General features: G+C 50.6%; 1 protein-coding gene across 1 annotated transcript; it reads left to right on the top strand.

The window, feature by feature from the left end:
• The first annotated feature begins 16466 nt into the window (after positions 1-16466).
• HELT (helt bHLH transcription factor) lies at positions 16467-17631 on the top strand. The gene is made up of 4 exons (XM_090034506.1): positions 16467-16497; positions 16553-16818; positions 16979-17075; positions 17177-17631. The coding sequence occupies exons 1-4, from the start codon at positions 16467-16469 to the stop codon at positions 17629-17631; spliced, it is 849 nt and encodes a 282-aa protein (XP_089890632.1).
• Positions 17632-18265: the final 634 nt, after the last annotated feature.

The following is an 18265-nucleotide window of genomic DNA, read 5'->3' as shown; positions in this document are numbered from 1 at the left end:
AGTCTTCCCCGGCTTGGAAGGGTGTGTGGTTCCCATGCTGGGTGGCTCGTGCCTCCCCGCCATGCCCCCCATGTGGGGTGACTGCTCCCTGCCGGTGCCTCCCGCCACCATACCTTGGTTCCCTGAAGAGGCTGCAGTGTCATCCCTGGGAGATACCCATCTCCCCTAGTTAGAGCTTCCTACCTGCTGTGTCAGGGCCCTTGGCTCCCCCTCTCTTGCCTTCAGCTGGGCAATCTTCCTCCTTGCTACCAGTGTCTCTGGGTTGACGTCCTCTTCTCCCTCTGCCAGTGTCTCTAGGTCAGTGTCCCTTTCTCCTGCTGTTTGCCACTGGCCAGCTGTTTTCTTGGCTGCTATTTGAGCAGCCCATGAGTTACAGAGGCTCTGCCCACATCCCGAACCGAACCGCAGCTGTAGGCAGCTCTGGAATCGCGGGGCTGATGCCTGCGATTCCTCCTGGCTGCTACTCTTCAGGATCCCTGTGGTAAGTACTGGGGTGCATGGGGTGGGGGTCCAGGACCCCTTAGAGGGGCTTTCACTGCCCCTCTCACACAACACAACTAAAAGGCTTATATACCAACCTCTACACTGCACTTAGCTTCTCAGCTGAGCTGACTTGAAATGATATACTTCCAGAAGTTTCACCCCATGTCAAAGAGCAAAATTTCATTCACTTAAGAGTAACTTGGATCCGAATTTAGCCTAAAGAATGTGAGATTCTAATCAGACTCCCTATTTTTTAATTCTCTGGAGGTACTACCATTCAGTGGCAACAGAGAAGAATAGGAAAGAGGAGGGTCTTGGGTTCAATTTAATAAACTGAGGCACTAGTGTTCTTCAGTTTCTCAGTAGTGGGCTCCCACAACTAGAATATATCAGCTACAAATATTTATTTAACTTTTTTATGGACTATAGTATTGTTTTGTATTATAACAGGGAAGTGTTGAGATTATTCTGGAGCTGAGTCTGTCAAGAAAATTTATTCATATAAGGTGTGCTGCTCTGTGAGCTTTTGGAAAGGGCAAAATCTCCAACAGGTTAGCCTATGAATTTATGGATATGAATGTGATCATTAGAGAGACATTAAGACAAGGGAGAATATGGAGCTACACTGATTTACAGCAGCTGAGAATATAGCACAGTATTTTATACGCCTGGTCACATATGCAGCTAATCTGTATAAATTTTTTTTAAAGATAAAAATTATTAGATCATCATTTAAAAGTATTTCATCAGTACTTGAATATGCAATTCTCAAATTGGCCTGCCTCAGCCATCTCTGGATTCAACAGATGACTCCTGTATTTACTAAAAGACTCTCTTTCCTGCTGACAATGACAAAGATCACTAGAGGGCAGTAGCCAACTCCTAATCCACCTAAACTGTCTGACAAAAGCACACCATAAACTCCATGGCAAAGTCAAGGATGTCACATCAGACAGTGAAATACTCTAATGCTTAACTGTTCTAACTTGCACTTAGCTTGGATTGGGATTGCTTCTTTCTCAGGCCTGATAAAGGCCACACAAAGCCCAAAAGCTTGCCTCTCCTCTCTCCCCTACAATATATTACCTCCCCTCACAAACCTTGATTCTCAATGAAATCCTCATTATTTCAGTGTTTCACATAGATGTGTATATCACAATAATATGTAAATATAATTTTTCAATATTTTAATGGGAGGATTTTTTAACAAAACCTATAATTGCTGGTCTTCATCAGATTTCTCTCTATATTAATGATGTAACACAATGTAATGTACCATAACCTGAGCATACTCACCAATTTATATTTTTTCTTTTAAGGGAAAAATACCTTTTACAGTTTGCAAATAAGATAAGTACTCCTTAAAATTATGCAGAGGCAGAGACAAAGAAGAAAGTGAATCAGTTTTCAGTAAAGGTGCAAAAACTGAAAAATACTGTATAAGACAGGGGTATAAAAATAATTCAGCATGGGGTCAGTCTGGGGTACAGACTGCACATATCCAAAGAGGCCTATCTGGATTGCAAGTTGGCATGTGGCACCTGCCCTGGACCAGCCCTATTGGCTGGCTCCAGCATGCAATGCTGGTTTCTGAACTTGATCTAGACCAGCCCTGGATCCAGTGAGCAGGATGCCCCAAACTGGTCTAATGTGCTGTATGCAGCACACGCTGGCTTCGGCCCCTGTACCACGTGCACCCTGCATCAAATGGGCTCCACACACTGCATGTGGTAGATGGGGCCAAGGCCAGCATGTGTTGCATGCAATGCACTGATCCATGACCCACAGGCAATACTGTGGGCCAGATGATAGGGTTCCATGGGCCAGATCCAGCCCATGAACTGTATCTTTGATACCCCGACACAAGAAAAAGTGTTCCCTTTCTATCATTTTCTGCCAAGTTTGAATACCTTTGCATATTAAGTAGGATTTTTTGAACTTCTGAGGGGGAAAAATACAGGCAATACTGATTTTTGTGTAGGGGCAAATAGCCATGCCTGAATTGAGCACTTTAGTTGGCCCTTAAAACAATCCAAAGCTGAAACCCTGATTCTTAAACCCCTGCATCATGTGCTACCATTTATAGCTGGAAAAAGTGGCCATGCCGTTCTACTGTTCCAATCTGCTAGTATTTTATATCTGTTTGCATAAGTCTAAATGGCTGTACAAGGCACACCATAGTGCAAGCATTGGGTATACAGAGGTATCAGAAAGCAACTTCCAACTAAAAAAAGCTTAGGCTGATGATACCGGAACAGTCAGCAGGAGCTTCCATTTACTTCACCTCCTAAAAGTTTTGTCTGAACAATGCAGGTACCCAGACAAGTCCTTGATTTAGAAGAGCTCTGAAACATGTATTGCAGTCTCTCCCTATTCAGAAGGACAAAATAGAAGATTTTCAGAAACAAGGCCATAATAGTATGCAAGTTACACCTACATGCCCTGGTCACAAGTTGCTTCGGAATGGGGTGGAGAGCTCTGCTCCCCTGGTAAAGTCCACTCAAAATTTTAATCAAAATTGACTGGAAAATAAAACCATTCCATAAACTGAGCAATGATAAGATGCACCAGTGACATATATTCCCACATTAATAATACAAGATTCATAGATGTTAGGGTTGGAAGGGACCTCCATAGATCATCGAGTCCGACCCCCTGCATACACAGGAAAAGAGTGCTGAATTCAGATGACCTCAGCCAGATGCTCATCTAACCTCCTCTTGAAGACCCCCAGGGTATGGGAGAGCACCATCTCTCTTGGGAGCCCATTCCAGATTTTGGCTACTCTGTGAAGTTCTTCCTAATGTCCAGTCTAAATCTGCTCTCTGCTAGCTTACGGCCATTATTTCTTGTAACCCCCAGGGGTGCCTTGGTGAGTAGAGCCTCACCAATTCCCTTCTGCACCCCCATGATGAATTTATAGGCAGCCACAAGTTCGCCTCTCAACCTTCTCTTGCAGAGGCTGAAGAGGTCCAGGCACCCTATTCTCTCCTCATAGGGCTTGGCCTGCAAGCCCTCAGCCATACAAGTGGCCCTTCTCTAGACCCTCTCCAGGTTATCCACATCCCTCTTCAAGTGTGGCGTCCAAAACTGCACACTATTCCAACTGCAGTCTGACCAGCAACCTCCTTGGTTCTGTTTGTCATGCATCTGCTGATGCATGATAAAGTGCAGTTAGCTTTGCTGACGACTTCGTCACACTGACGACTTGTGTTCATATTGGAGTCCACTAGGACTCTGAGATCCTTTCCGCTTCTGTGCTACCGAGCAGGTTATTTCCTAGACAGTAGGTGTGCTGGACATTTTTCCTCCCTAGGTGCAGCACTTTGCATTTCTCCTTGTTAAATCGCATTCTATTGTTTTCTGCCCATTTGTCCAACCTGTCCAGGTCTGCCTGTAGTTGTTCCCTCCCCTCCGGTGTGTCCACTTCTCCCCACAGTTTTGTATCATCCGCAAACTTGGACGGAGTACATTTCACTCCCTCGTCCAGGTCACTGATGAAGACACTGAAGAGTATCAGTCCAAGGACCGAGCCCTGCGGGACCCCACTGCCCACGTCCTTCCAGGTCGATACCGACCCATCCACTACCACCCTCTGGGTATGACCCCCTAGCCAATTTGCCACCCACTGGACTGTGTAATCATCCAAGTCACAGCCTCTTAATTTGTTCACCAGTATGGAGTGAGATACCATATCGAAGGCCTTCCTGAAGTCTAAGTAAATGATATCTACCTCTACTCCTGCGTCCAGGTGTATTGTAACTTGGTCATAAAAAGAAACTAGATTAGTCAGGCATGATCTACCTGCTACGAACCTGTGCTGGTTTCCCCTCAGCATAATTTTCCCTGCTGGGCTGTCACATGTATGAGCCTTAATAATCTTTTCGAAGACTTTGCCAAGGATGGAGGTGAGACTGACTGGCCTGTAGTTGCCTGGATCCTCCTTCCTCCCATTCTTGAAAATAGGGACCACATTGGCCCTTTTCCAGTCCTCCGGGACCTGGCCCATACCCCACAAGTACTCAAATATTCTTGCCAGTGGCTGTGCAATAATATCAGCCAGTGCCTTCAGTACCCTTGAATGGAGTTCATCCAGGCCTGCCAACTTAAACGTATCCAGTCCTTCCAAGTGACACTGTACCATCTCAGGGTCAGTGCTTGGTAGTCTGGTGCCCAGCTGTTGTCTCTCTACAATCCCATTGTGAGACTTGTCTTGCCCCTCGCTTAGGAAGACTGAGGCAAAGAACTCATTGAGGGGCCTTGTCTTCCCTGTCTGTCACCAATTGCTTTTGCCCGTTCAGTAGTGGTCCTATACCACCCTGGGCCTTCCTTTTACTCCCTATATATCTGAAAAACAATTTTTTGTTATCCTTAACTTGGGATGCCATCCGCAGCTCCATGGTAGCTGTGGCCTTTCTAACTGCCTCCCTACAACTGTGAGCTGAGGAGGCATACTCCTCTTTAGTAATCTCTCCCTGTTTCCACTGCTTGTATGCCCCCCTTTTTGCCCTTAGGCTGCCCTGGGTTTCTCTAGTCAGCAAAGGAAGCCTCTTGGCCCCTTTTCCCCTTTTCCCCCACTTTGGGATCATCTCCCTCTGTGCCCAAAGGATCACTTGCTTAAGGCACAGCCACCCTTCCTGGGCTCCCATCTAGCCAAATCTCTTACTCTGCAGTGCATCATTGACTAAATGCCTGAGCTTGCTGCAGTCAGCCTTCCTGAAGTCTAGCACTTCCACTCTACTACTTACCTTTCCCACTCTACGCCTTATGATGAATTCTATTATTTGGTGGTCACTGTCCCCCAGGTGATCACTGATCTGTAGGTCCCCTACTATGTCATCCCCCGTTGCCAACACCAGGTCCAGTAAGGCATTCCCCCTAGTGGGACCATGTACCTCCTGTGTCAGGTGGAGGTCCTGTACACAGGATAGGAACCTGCGTGAATGGTGGGAATTTGCTGTCTGCGTTTCCCAGCAGATGTCAGGGTAGTTTAGGTCCCCCATGACTACCACCTCCCTAGTCTTTATGGTCTCCGAGAGCTGCCTCAGGAGTTCCAAATCTAGTTCTTCCCCTTGGTGTGGGGGTCTGTAGCAGACCCCTACCACCAAATCCTTTCCCCCTTAACCCCTACCACCAAATTCTTTCCCCCTTGACCTCCATGTATCCTAACCCACAATCCTTCTATTTTCTCCTCCTCTGATTTCATTTTGATAAAGGTTGATGTATAACGCTCCTTGACATATAGCGCAACGCCTCCCCCTCTCCTCCCCAGTCTATCCTTTCTGTATAGCTTATAGCCCTCAATGTTTACCACCCAGTCTTGGGTAGAGTCCCACCAGGTTTCTGTTAACCCCACTAAGTCGTAAGTGTTTTCTGCAAGCAGATATTTCATAGAACAATGTCTGCACTAGAAAGAAACCCTGTACTGAATTTCTTCCTGTCCTGGTGCTGGGGCTGAAGAGAGGTAGTTTGTGTCTCGTCTCTTTCTGGGGCTGGTTTGGGCCTTGACACAAGCTAGAGCCATTTGTGCCTCACACTGCCATGGCTCCTTCATCAGCCACCCACCATCTGCTCTGGGGCTGGTGACACAAAAGGCAGAGCTAGCAGAGTGAAGCACAACATGAGGATAGGTGGAGTATCTAGTGTTTAATGACAGGGTCAATATCTTCCTGTAACTGCCTGGGAGTTAAAACCTTGGGCCCTTCTCCATCATTCAGCCCCAACAGAAAAGCCATCCTGTAGCAATTTTTACTCCTACCTTTTCTGTATCCTACCCTTCTTCTCCACTCTGCTGCTCTTCTAGCAGGTACAAGTAGCAGCTTGGGACAAAGTGGAGGGAGCCGATGGTAAAATGCCAATGACAAAGAAAAGAGTTGGGAGATAAAAAGAGGCTGTAAATGCCAAGACCTAGAACTCCTAGTCAAAAATAATCTCCCAATACTCTAAATTGGGGAGAGTAAATTACTTACAGCTCTAACCATTCTACTCCATTTCCTTTTTCCTGAATTTCCCCTATTTTGATGTTGGAGCCTTCCCTGCTAAAGAGCAAATGGAAAGGAATCACTCATAGACAGCTTCAGGTATGAAAGGACAGGAGGAACCCAGCATAAGCACCACATGAGATTGAATTGTCTGTTGCCAGACAGTAGAAGCAGAAGCAAGAAAGTTTTCAGCGCTAGAAGGATGCTCACGCGTGGCTTGCTTCAATCAGGAAGTCCAGAGGCCAAGCCATGAATGAGGTGGAAGATATTAGCACACTGGTATAACCCAGACATATGGACCCTGAATTGCCAGATCTTGTGAGTCTTACAGAATTTTGTATTTCACTTTTACTAAAACCCCCAGCTTCTGAAGCCATAGCATTATATAAGAGTCTCAATTTTCATGATAGACAAGATAATTCCAGCCTCTACTGTTATGGGGGAAAGCTTGAAAACCTGAACCTTATGGCTGAAAATCCAGTGACTAAGTCCTAATTGGGAGTCTAATTTGTACTGAAATCAATGGAAGTTAGATGCCCAAATGCCTTTGAGGAAACAGGGCCTGAATACATGAAGACTTCATTGGTGGCTTACGTGAGTAAAGACTTTAGTTTTCACCTGTGGTTTGTATATTTTTATCCACTTGTGGCCCCAAAGCCAAAAGAGCACAAATGCCATTTTTAAAAGATGAATTTTATGAGAATACCAGTCTGGATAAAATAAAGCATATAATGAAGGCAGATTCTTTACTTTTACATAACCACTGCTGAAGTTTTGGTCTCAGATTGAACATCATCAGTATATACATTCAAAATCAACTTAGTTCTTTATTTAAAAAAGAATGAATAGCAGAGTTTTGTCAGCTTTCTTGCAAATATATATATATATTATATATTATATTATATATATATTATATATATATTATATATATTCCAGGACACTTTCACAATATAATGGAGCTCTCTTTTATTTTAATTTGTTGTTGTTGTTTTTGTTTTGTTTGTTTGTGTTTTGGGGGGGGGTTGTGTTTTTGTTTTTTTACACACGTAGGATTAGACCCTGCCTGTATCTGCCCAAGTAACAGGGAGATGAAAGAGCACATGTTCAGCACACTGGTAGCATTGCAGAAGATGGGGACCTAAAGATGCTATCGCACTGCATCACACAGTAATGCTTTATCTACCTATATATCTACCTGTCTTTCCAATGCGTCCCTCAACTAACATAACAGGACATTCTTTTGAATACAGATATAGAGAAGAGCTATGTAACCACAAAGGCAATACAACAGCACCATAGCAATGAGCGTCTTGCTGCTGAAAAAAGCAGCAGAATCAACTTCTCCCAGCATGCCAGCAGACATACCTGATAGTATATCTGAATATATGTACACTCTTGCTGACACTGGACATGCCTTGGAGCATGCTGTGGGACTTGGCCCTGAGCTGATTCCAGTGTTACCCTCTTTTAACTTTTAATCCAGAAGTGTTCCGCGACATTACAGGCACTTTGCTTCCTCAGTCAGACAGCATTCAGACTGTAGTATCTGCAGTACCAACACCCAGACTACTGTGCTGCAATCTGTGAAAGGAGACTAACCATTACAGACTGCATGATTCAAAATTATGTAGATACTTAAAACAGAATTTCTACAAGAGATGCTACCAGTGCCTCAGGAGTGGTTACATCCTGGAGCTCTGGGTGGACAGACCACACCACAGTAACTGCAGAGGACTTCTTGAGTTCTCAAAGCAGGTGAGACTTCATCTTCCTCTCCTCCCCAGCTCTTGGCATCCCCTTCCCACCAGCGCAACAACCTCCCCTCTCTTCCCAATCCGCCTTCACCCTCTCCTGCAGGGTTTGCCCAAAGTTTGCCTCTGGGCATAGGAAGGGAGACTTACCTGCAGCAGCTGCTGAACCTAGCTGACTTGGGTGTAGGGAAAACCCTGCTCCTACCAGGGCTTCTTTAAGCAGCAGTATGAGGTGCTGGGCTTAGCCACGATCAATGGAGGCAAGTGTGTCCCACCTTCAGGTGCTCATGCTCCCTGCCTCATGCCCACAGGTGTCCCCTGCTAGCGAGGAGCAGATGATGGAGGAAGGAATGTCCCTCCTCTAACACCGCCATTGCTAGCCAAGCCGAGGGGACTCAGGGGTCTGGGGCAGGGGGAACTGGAGCCACTGGGACCTGACCTGCCATGTGGGAGGGGGACTGTGCCACTGCAGTCTGTGGATCCACCCCGCCTGCCTCCCTTTAGGCACTTTTCCATAGCCATTGTGGTGTCAGTACATCAATATCAGGGAAAGTAAGAATCAGTTGTCATCACACATCTGGTCAGGCTTCCTTTCATGGACACTCCCCAGACTGCTGCCTTATGTCCCAATCCACCCAGTCCAGTGGACTTTAAGCCAGTAGAGTCCAAACAAAGGCCCTTGGCATACTCCCAGGATGCAGGCCCAGGGTCTTATCCCTCCTCCTCAGAACTGTAATACACAGTCCAACAGCCTGTTCCCCTGGAATAAATGAATACCCCTCACACTCTCACAGGCTTAAACTTGTTCTTTCATAAAACTCATTACTGATATTATGAACCTTCTAGTTTGAAGTTGACTTGTTTGAGATCACATCACAAATGTAGGCAAGCAAAAACATAGATAGGCTTTACATGAATTGTCGAAACACACCACTGATCTGTACTTAATAGCACAAGAGATGTGGAGAGCTAGGCAAAAATAATATACCCTGAGTGTATTTCCCTGCCTCAGTTTCTCTAACCTTTTTTGTATATTCTTCGAGCAGGGGAAATATTAAGAGAGTGGTTCAGAATTTGTTGGTATAGCCCATTATTTATCTTCTGCACCATGGAGTCTTTCCAGTTCAGTTTGTCTTCTCTGATCTAGAGAAAACTGATTTTCCTGAGAAGCAGTCACTTGTTGTCCCTCCTCTGAGAGGCACATGCTAGAAGCCATGTTAGCAAGGTGGATAGATTTTCACAGAAACATTAAAACTTCAGCATATTCATAGCTCTGTACATCAGGCATGATTCAGAAATCCCGTACAGTGCCACAGTTTTGAAAAGTAAGACTCAGTCTTCCATGAATTTACCTATCTATTTATTGTAAGTATTCTTTAATCACCTACCACTGTGATATCTAAGTCCTGTCCCTGCAGCTCTCAGCAGTGTCCTGGAGCATACAATCACCTTACAGTACAAAATGAAAATCAGCACAGTACGTACAGTATTTTGGAAGCATGCTAATAGAGCATTTTGGGAAGCAACAGTGATAAAAAAACAGACTTCTTGCACTGTACCCAATTGATTAAGGTGACTAATGCCATGCCTGTTCTATTTTTTAAAATATCATTAAAGTCCATTAAAGAAAAGTAAACATTACATACACTGACTATTCTGACAACCAGCCCCAGCAGTCTAAAAACATAAGAAAAGGTCACTGATCTTTCTGGTTCATGTTCCTGGTGGAGTGGAAGCATATAGACAGAAAGCAAAATTAATTTGGTGAGAATGTTTGTATAGGAGACTTCTAATCTTTTTTTCGGAGGGAAGTTGTAGCACACTGCATCTCCATAATTCACCCACTGTCCTACATAAAAATTGTAGCCAGTGCTATTTTAAAATGTCCTTTTATAGCTTGTTGGGGCACATCCTGTACAAACATACAGAGTATCTTGTCTCAGCTTTACTTCCTGTATATAGAAGCACTGATCAGATAAATATGTGGATCAGATCTTCAGTGGTTATAAATCAGCTTAGCTATTTTAATGTAATGTTCACTGGCTGTGGATCTTTTGCTATATGTTTCTGCATCTATGACTATGACACACTTTTGAAATCATTACCCAGAAAATGTATTTAATGATGTCAGAGGTGAGATTTATGTCTATCTGAAAAAGATTTATATCTATAATAATGACAAGAGCATCTGGGAGAATGACTCCAACGTGTTATGAAGACATTTTCAGTCTGTGACTTCTGAAGGTGCCAACTGCCAGCTCTGTTTTCTGGGTTTCTATTGTGGAGGGTATCCTGTCACATCTTATAGTATCATTGTATAGATTGCTGAATAAAAGGACACCTCTGGAAAGGACTCATAATACAGAGAAGGTGCTCAGAGTTCAGCTCAAAAAGAATGAGATCACAGGGAATGTTCACCTCTGTGTTCAAGCAGAAGGGGCAGCCAAGGCAGTCCAGCTGAGACGTTTTCCTTTGTACGCCTCCTGAGGTATTGTGCACACCCAGTGAAACTTTCATAAAGTCCACAGATAAAATGGGACTTATTTCAATTGCTCTTTTTTTAATCTTCCACTTCAGCTGCCACATCACAACCTTCCATAGAGTGATGGTATGGTGGCTGCTATTAGTAACATTTGTTGGAGGAGAGGGAATTACTACCAGTTTTCATTAATAATCATCTGATTCAGAGTCTCCACCAATAGGAAAAAAACAGCCTCCCTTGTGCTTTTAAGCTTTTTTATAAATTTATAAAGTAATCCAGTTTTGTAGATAGTAAAACGCCAGCCTTGATTCACCACGACATTACCTCTGCAGGTTTTCATTAGTGTTGCATTTGCCTAAAACTGGAATATTGCAGTAACGAACCAGACTCAGTTCTTATGTTTTACAGAACCTCTTTCATCCCAAAGCCACTTAAACAACTTCCCAAAGCAATATGTGAAAACCTCAATGAAAGTTGCACCCACCTTTGAAATGCAGCTACTTCTGGGGTGCCGTGTGACAGCTATAGAAAAGCACTCAGGAGTCATCAACATTGCTCACCAGGAAAGGGTAGACAGTGAAAAAATACTGTATCTAATACTGCAGATGTAATTTCTTGCAGGAGTATGATTATTAGCAACCCCATCTTTGCAAAAAAAAAAAACCCACTTCAGGGAACATTTGATGAGTACACAAGATTAGGATCTTTGCCTTACATCTCACCAAAACAATATTATTACTCTTCTTCAATCTGATGGGGGCACTGGGTTAGTATTTGCTCCAGGAGAAGGATACCAAAGAAGGTATTAGCAACAGCAAATCCCATAGTACTCTGGATTTTCTTGGGTAAAACTTCTATATTTCAGTGCAAATTTGTCCTGAGGGGTAAACTGGATGTAACTTTAATGTATGAGTTTCAAGTCACCACCACTTTTTACCAAATCCAGAGAGAGCTCTGTCAAATAATACAGATACACCCTCTAGCTTAAATGTTTTGTTTGCACTGCATCCTCGTATTCCCTGATAGCAGTGAGCGTGGGACTAGGCACTGTATGCCAATCACCTGCATCACATAGCAACGCATTGCCTTTAGGTCTTTGTCCTCATTGCAACAGGTTGGGTTTGATAATCACAAATCTAACCACAGGAGGCCAAATCCAGGCCCATCAGCTGATGCAAGTGGAAGGGAGGACTTCAAGAGGCTACTACAGCAATTCTCAACCAGGGTGTTGAGGCACCCTGGGGTGCCTTGAGATCCTTTCAAGGGTGCTGCGAGGCACCACATAGGGCTAACACTCTTGGGTGTTTCACAGAGGTGATACACAAGATAAACCCAAATGTTTCAAATAGGCATCCAGAGTGTGACAACCAGCCCCCGACCCCCAGCCCTGGGGTGGTCTGACTGAGCTCTTGGCAAGCAGAAACTTGCTTTATTATTTGACTTCAGTGAGAAAACAAGCAACAGCTCTGAGCTGGCACCTTCTGAGGGGTGCCTTCAGCCTGGAGAGATAGAGAACCATTGGGCTGCAGCATGGGAGCCCTAAAAGCTACAGTGTTACGTGTTTCAGGGATATAGGTTGTAGCAGTATTGGTCTAAAAAAAACAGAGGCAGACAAAACTCTTGAAGTGATATCTTCTATTAGACCACCTAAATATTAGCAAAAAAAATTAATCAAAGGGTGTTTGGACCTGAAAGCTTGCAAAGAAAAACAGTTTTTACTACTATTCTGTTGGTGTAGTAAAAAATATCGCCTCTAGCCCAAGAGCTCAACCTATATCCTTGAAACATGGAAGATATCATAATTAGCCATGTGGAAATGGAAACTTCATTGCTAAACAGGAAAGCAATAAAATTCAACTCTCTGTGTGGCATCTGATACCTTTATGGAAGAAGCTGGTGCAGCCTTGTCTGCCTAATCTACATAGTCACAGAGCAGCCCTTTCACAAATGGACTTGGAAACCCAGGGGAGCCCCACCATCCCCTGTGCAAGATGAAGTCTCTTTTCTACCTGAGCAATCAGGGCTCAAGGTAGAGATGATATCTTTTCTTAGACCAACAAGTTTTTTACAAAAAAAAAAAATGTCTTTAATTGCAAGCTTTCAGGCATAAACACCCTTCTTCAGGCATTGGAGACAAGATTGTAAAAGTTCTCTCCTGGGTAGAAATGAAAGTTCATATTTCATAGGATTTCATGGAGGAGTCAATAAATGGAAAACCCAGGGTAGTCAGCTCATAACTGGTATGAAGCCTCGCACCTCTTGTGAGGATCTGTCATGATGCAAATGACCCTGAAACAAATCACCTGGAAGCAAATTATCTTTTCTACCTGGGAGAACTTTTACAAACTTTGAATTCTCCTCTGCTTGACCAGGGGTGCTTGGACGCTTGCAAAGAAAAGAAAATCGCTTTGCTGTTATGTAGTTGGTCTGATGATAAAAGCCATCGCCTCCAGCCCAAGAGCCGTGTCTGCCAGAGCGTTACACGAGCAGGCAGGGCACTCCGCGGCTTAGGAAGTGGAGTGACCGCAGAGCGGCGGCGCTGCGGGGGGCGGCGGCGGCGGCGGGAGCGCCGGGCTGGAGCCCTGCCCTAGAGCCGCTCCCGCCGCCCGCAGCGCCGCGGGGCAGGGGCAGCCCCGCGCGCGGGACTCGCTCCGCTGCTTCCCGACGAAACCAGGTCCGTGTCGTGCGGACAGGAGCTTTTCGCTCCCCCGGCCCGGCTCCCCCTGCAAAGCCCCCGGGGGGGCTCCCCTGTGTAGGTGCCCCCGGAAGCGGGTTCCTGCCCCCCGAGGGGCTCGGGCACGGGCTTCCAGCGGGGCAGGATCGGGCCCTCGGGCGCGGGTATATCCGTGGAGGGAGCAGTGGTGCTCGGGGTGCTGTGCATGCGAGGGGCTGGGGTGGGAGGCCGGGCGCACCTGCGTGCGGGGGCATTTCTGCGGGGCGGGCGCGGGCGAGCGAGGAGAAGGGGGAGCCTCTGGGCTCCGCGCCGAAACCCGCAGCCCGGCCGCGCGTGGCTGCACCAGGGCTGCGCTGGGCAGGGAGCGCGGCCCGAAAGGCTGCCAGAGCGGGGGCACGCAGCCAGGGAGCCCCGCGGAGCAGCCGGCCCCTCGGGGAGAGGCGGGAGCGCGGGTCTGTGCCCAGAGAGACAGTCCGGGGCCCCGCGGGGCCGCTCCGCCCCGGGAAGAAGCGGCGGCAGCGAAGGGCGGCGCGGCGGGCGCTGCCCCTCGGATCTGTCCAGCGGCTCAGCCCTGCCCTGGAGCCCGCTCTCTCCGCCGCCGCCCGCCGCCCGAGCCCGCAGCAGCACGGAACAAATACACACGCCGCGCCGGGTAAAAAGTGGCCTCGCAGGTGTCTGCAGCTGGCGGTTAACACAGGCAGTAAGAGGATCAACTGCCTCTCCGCTGGAGGGGGCGGGGGGCAGCCCTCACATGGGCTATTCACAGTTTAGTTAATTTGGATGATAACGGTTACTGTTTAATCCCTTTGTACGAGCCTGAATGTACTGAAGCCTCCGAGGCTCGGGGAGGAAGCCCGTGGGCAAGCGGCGCGGGGCCCGGCGCTGCCCGCCCGCCCGGCGCGGGCGCGGCTCTGGCCGCGGGGTGCGGGGCACGGGCCGGGCGGGGGCACCGAGGCCGGGCGCGGAGCGGGCCGCAGCCACGTGCGGGGGGAAGGAGGCGCCGGCCCGGCCCTGCTGGGCACCCGAGGGACCGAGGGGCCCAGCTCTCGCAGTCCCACGACGCGAGGCCACGGGCCGGCGGGAGGCCACGGCACAGGGACAAGCACGGGAAGGGGCGCCGTGGACGAGCTCCCGCGTGGGCTGGGCTGGGCTTGCCAAGGGCCCGGCTGGAGGGGGGCACCACTTCGCGGCTGGGCAGGATCGGGCGCTGGAGCAGGAAGATGCTCCCCGAGCCCACATCCCCTCGGTGCCAGCGATGGCTTCCTTTGCTCCCGCAGGGCACAGCTGCAGCCCAAGTGGGATTTGCTGCGGAGTTAGCAAACGTGCAAAAGGGGCTCCTTTTCACTGGGGGGGGGGGCTCCCCACGCAGAAACGAGGGAGGTGGCGAGGAGCCTTGCAAGAGCCATGGAAACGCACGCCGAGGCCGTGGAGAGGGGAGGGGGGGCGCCTTCCTTTTCAGCGATTTCCTCGCGCTGGTGTTTGTGTGTTTTCGATATTTCCCTGTGAAACCCTCTAAAGAGAGAGCGATCAACGTCCCCGGCCCCCCCCCGCCCCCCGGGGACAAACGCCGCTGCCTCAGAAAGAGAAGAGAGAAAGCGGTCCTCTGCGCTCTCGAGGCGAGGGCCGCGGCTGCCAGAACAGAGCCCATAAAAAAGTTAACAATGCTGTGAAAATATGTTTGCAGAAAATAGACAATTGTTGGATTAGACGTATTCAAGTATGAAATAATGCCTTTTTGTGTAAAAACTTCAGCAATGTGCGCGTACAAAAGTTCCCTGTGGCAGTTACTTGCTTCCTTTGTGAGCTTTTTGCGCTCTGGCGTCTCCACTTGGCGCGTTTAACTCAGAGCCCTTTAAACGCGATTGTTTCTTTCTTTTTAATGACATTTACCGGATCAAAACATGCTGTTAATTCGATCAGAAAGCTTTACCCTCCCTAACAATGCCACAATAATTTCTCCTGAAGTTTGTTAAATTGACCAAAATTAGGCAAATGAATAGGGGGTCTGTAGGCGACCCCTCTTGCAGGTGACACCGAATAATGCACTCTAAGACCAGCTGCGATCCTCTCTTTATTTGCCCCTCTTTTCTTTGACCCGCATTATTAAAATTTAGGCCCAATGAAACTATTCATACTTTTCAATGGGACATTTTCCTATAGGATAATAGGCTACAAATTGAGCCTCTCCAAAGGGGGGGAGGAAGGGGCTGAATCGACAACCCCCAGACACACACCACACAAAAAGGGCCGTCGTGTGCCAAAGGCTTGGCGGGAGCCTCCCCGGGCCCGCGGAGGGGAGGAGAGGACTGGGGGGGGGGGGGGTCGTGTGCCAGCCCCCGGTCCCCACACCTGCCGGGGTGTCCCCGCCGCATAAAGCGGGGTAAACAAAAAGCCTCGCTGCCATCTCTCATAAAGATGGACGTGTCACCAAGTCGTGTGAGAAAAGCCTGAGAACAAACGGGGCCACTCCGTCTCCAAGGGCTCTCCCTTGAACTGGGCGGAACAGCCTATTAAGGGCTTACTTAATTACTTTAATGACTCTGGACAGGCTTTAAAATGCAGTCAGCGCTTGGACAAGGAGAAGGGGGGGCCGGGGGGGACTGCCTGGGATTTGTAAACAGGCGATCGTGTGAGAGACCAGGCGCTCGGGACTTACAGAAGGAGCTTGTGTTCACAGCCTGCCAGCGCGCCACTGCGCTCCGCTCCGCTCCGCTCGCCTTGCCCCGGCCCGGGCTGTTGCCATGCAAATGGGCTTCTGGGGCCGATCACGTGTCCTTTGAAGGGCCACGTGGAGCAACAAAGCTGAGCTGCCCCCTGCTCGCCCCCTCGACTGCAGGGGAAGAAAAAAAAACCACAACATTTTTTTTCTGATTCCTTTAAAACTGATCTTTAATGCATACATTCCCCAAACGCTGCTCGCCCTAATCCCGGAGAAGCAGGCAGGCCCTGAATGCCCGCGGTCCCCCCCAATACACGATAGCTTTATAAGCAGCCCCGTGGAGGTTAGGGGGCTGCAGTCCACCTGGGACCCTCGAGGAGGGACCTCGGGCTCCTCTGCCCTGCCAGGCCTCCCCGCCCCCCAGCCCCCCCGCAGCATGGCCTCCAAGCTGAAGGAGCGGAAAGTGAGTTGGAGCCGCGGCCGGTCCTTGCGCACCGGGGCTCTTGCGCTGGGCGCTGGGAGCGGGGCCACGCGGGGGATACGGGAGCTCGCTCCCGGGAGCAGAAGGCCCTCGGGTCCCGAGCAAGAAGCGTGGGAGGGAGGCCCTGGGTGCAGGGGCCCCGCGAGGGGAAGGGCTCCGTGCGCCCGGGGCTCAGGTGAACGCACACGCTTGTGCCCCGCAGAGGACCCCGGTGTCTCACAAAGTGATCGAGAAGAGGAGGAGAGATCGGATCAACCGCTGCCTCAACGAGCTGGGCAAGACGGTGCCAATGGCCCTGGCAAAGCAGGTAGGCGGCGGGTGGCGTGGGCGCCCCGGGCCGCCCCGGCGAGGGGGATCCCAGGGCAGCGCCCTGCGCCTCACGGCCCGGCCCGGGCTGGGCGAGGCGGGGCTGCCTCGGCTCCCCACGGACCGCGCGCGTGTGTGTGCCCTCCCCCGCGGGTGTGCAGAGCTCGGGGAAGCTGGAAAAGGCGGAGATCCTGGAGATGACGGTGCAGTACCTGCGGGCCTTGCACTCCGCCGACTTCCCCCGCGGCAGAGAGAAGGGTAGGTAGCGCCCCCGCCGGGCCCGGCCCCGCTGCCCCGGGGCGGGGCGGGGCGGGGCAGGGCGGGGCGCGGCACTCACGCGGCCCGCTCCCTCCCCGCAGAGCTGCTGGCCGAGTTCGCCAACTACTTCCACTACGGCTACCACGAGTGCATGAAGAACCTGGTGCACTACCTCACCACGGTGGAGCGCATGGAGACCAAAGACACCAAGTACGCGCGGATCCTCGCCTTCCTGCAGTCCAAGGCGCGCTTCGGGCCCGAGCCCCGCTTCGCCCCGCTGCCCGACCCGGACTTCTCGTGCCAGCTGCACCCGGCGCCCGACTGCCCGGCCCACGAGCCCTTCCCGCCCGGCTCGGGCGCGCCCTTCCCCTGGCACGGCCCGGCGCGCGGGCCCTACCTCCCCGGCGCCGCCGTGCCCCTGCCCAGCCCCGGCCAGCAGCGCGGCGCCTTCCTGTCGCCCGTGCAGGGCCTGGACCGCCACTACCTCAACCTGCTCGGCCACTCCCACCCCAGCACCTTCGCGCTGCCCCCGGGCCAGCCCCCGCCCGGGCTATAGCTCGCAATAAACCGCGTCCTGCACCCGCCTGACTCGGCTTCCTTGCGCGCACCACGGGCGAGCGCCCGGCGCCGGGGGGCAGCGCCGCACACGGGCGCACAGCTGCCGAGGGGCCCCTCGTGCGGCCGGCCGGGCCGGCCCCGCTCCCACGGCTCCCGCAGGGCCGAGCCGCGGCGGCCCCGCCGAGCTCGGCGCGCAGCTGGCGCAGGCGGCCAGGGCGCGGCTGCTCCCCGCCTCAGCCGCGTCCCCTCCGGCCGGGACCGGGGCCGGGGCTTCGCTCAGCTCGCGCCTTGCTCCGGCTCCGGCTCCTGTGCGAGACGAGCGCCCCTCGAGGGCCCGAGCGCGGTCTCCGGGCAGCACCGCAGCCGAGCTAAGGCGTCCCGGAGCGCAGAGCCGCGCGGGGCCCGGGGGGACGGGCGGTCGCTCCGCCGCCCTCCCCTGCTCCCGCTGGGGCTCGCCCTGCCGCTTTGCCCGGGGACCGGCAGCCAAGCGCAGGCTGCAGGGAGACGTGCCCCGGCTTGTTTACCGAGGTCATGGGATGGGCTGCCCCGCAATTTGTAAACCAGCAGCTCCTTTATTCGCAGACACGCACAAAAAGATCTTCATGACAATGCCTAGAAAGTAGAGCGGGGTC

The sequence above is a fragment of the Crocodylus siamensis genome, chromosome 2, assembly GCF_052110815.1.
Source record: "Crocodylus siamensis isolate JL-2025a chromosome 2, ASM5211081v1, whole genome shotgun sequence".
NCBI classification, from domain to species: domain Eukaryota; kingdom Metazoa; phylum Chordata; order Crocodylia; family Crocodylidae; genus Crocodylus; species Crocodylus siamensis.
The sequence above is the reverse complement of the archived record's forward strand: the minus strand, read 5'-3'. Positions and strand labels throughout refer to the sequence as shown.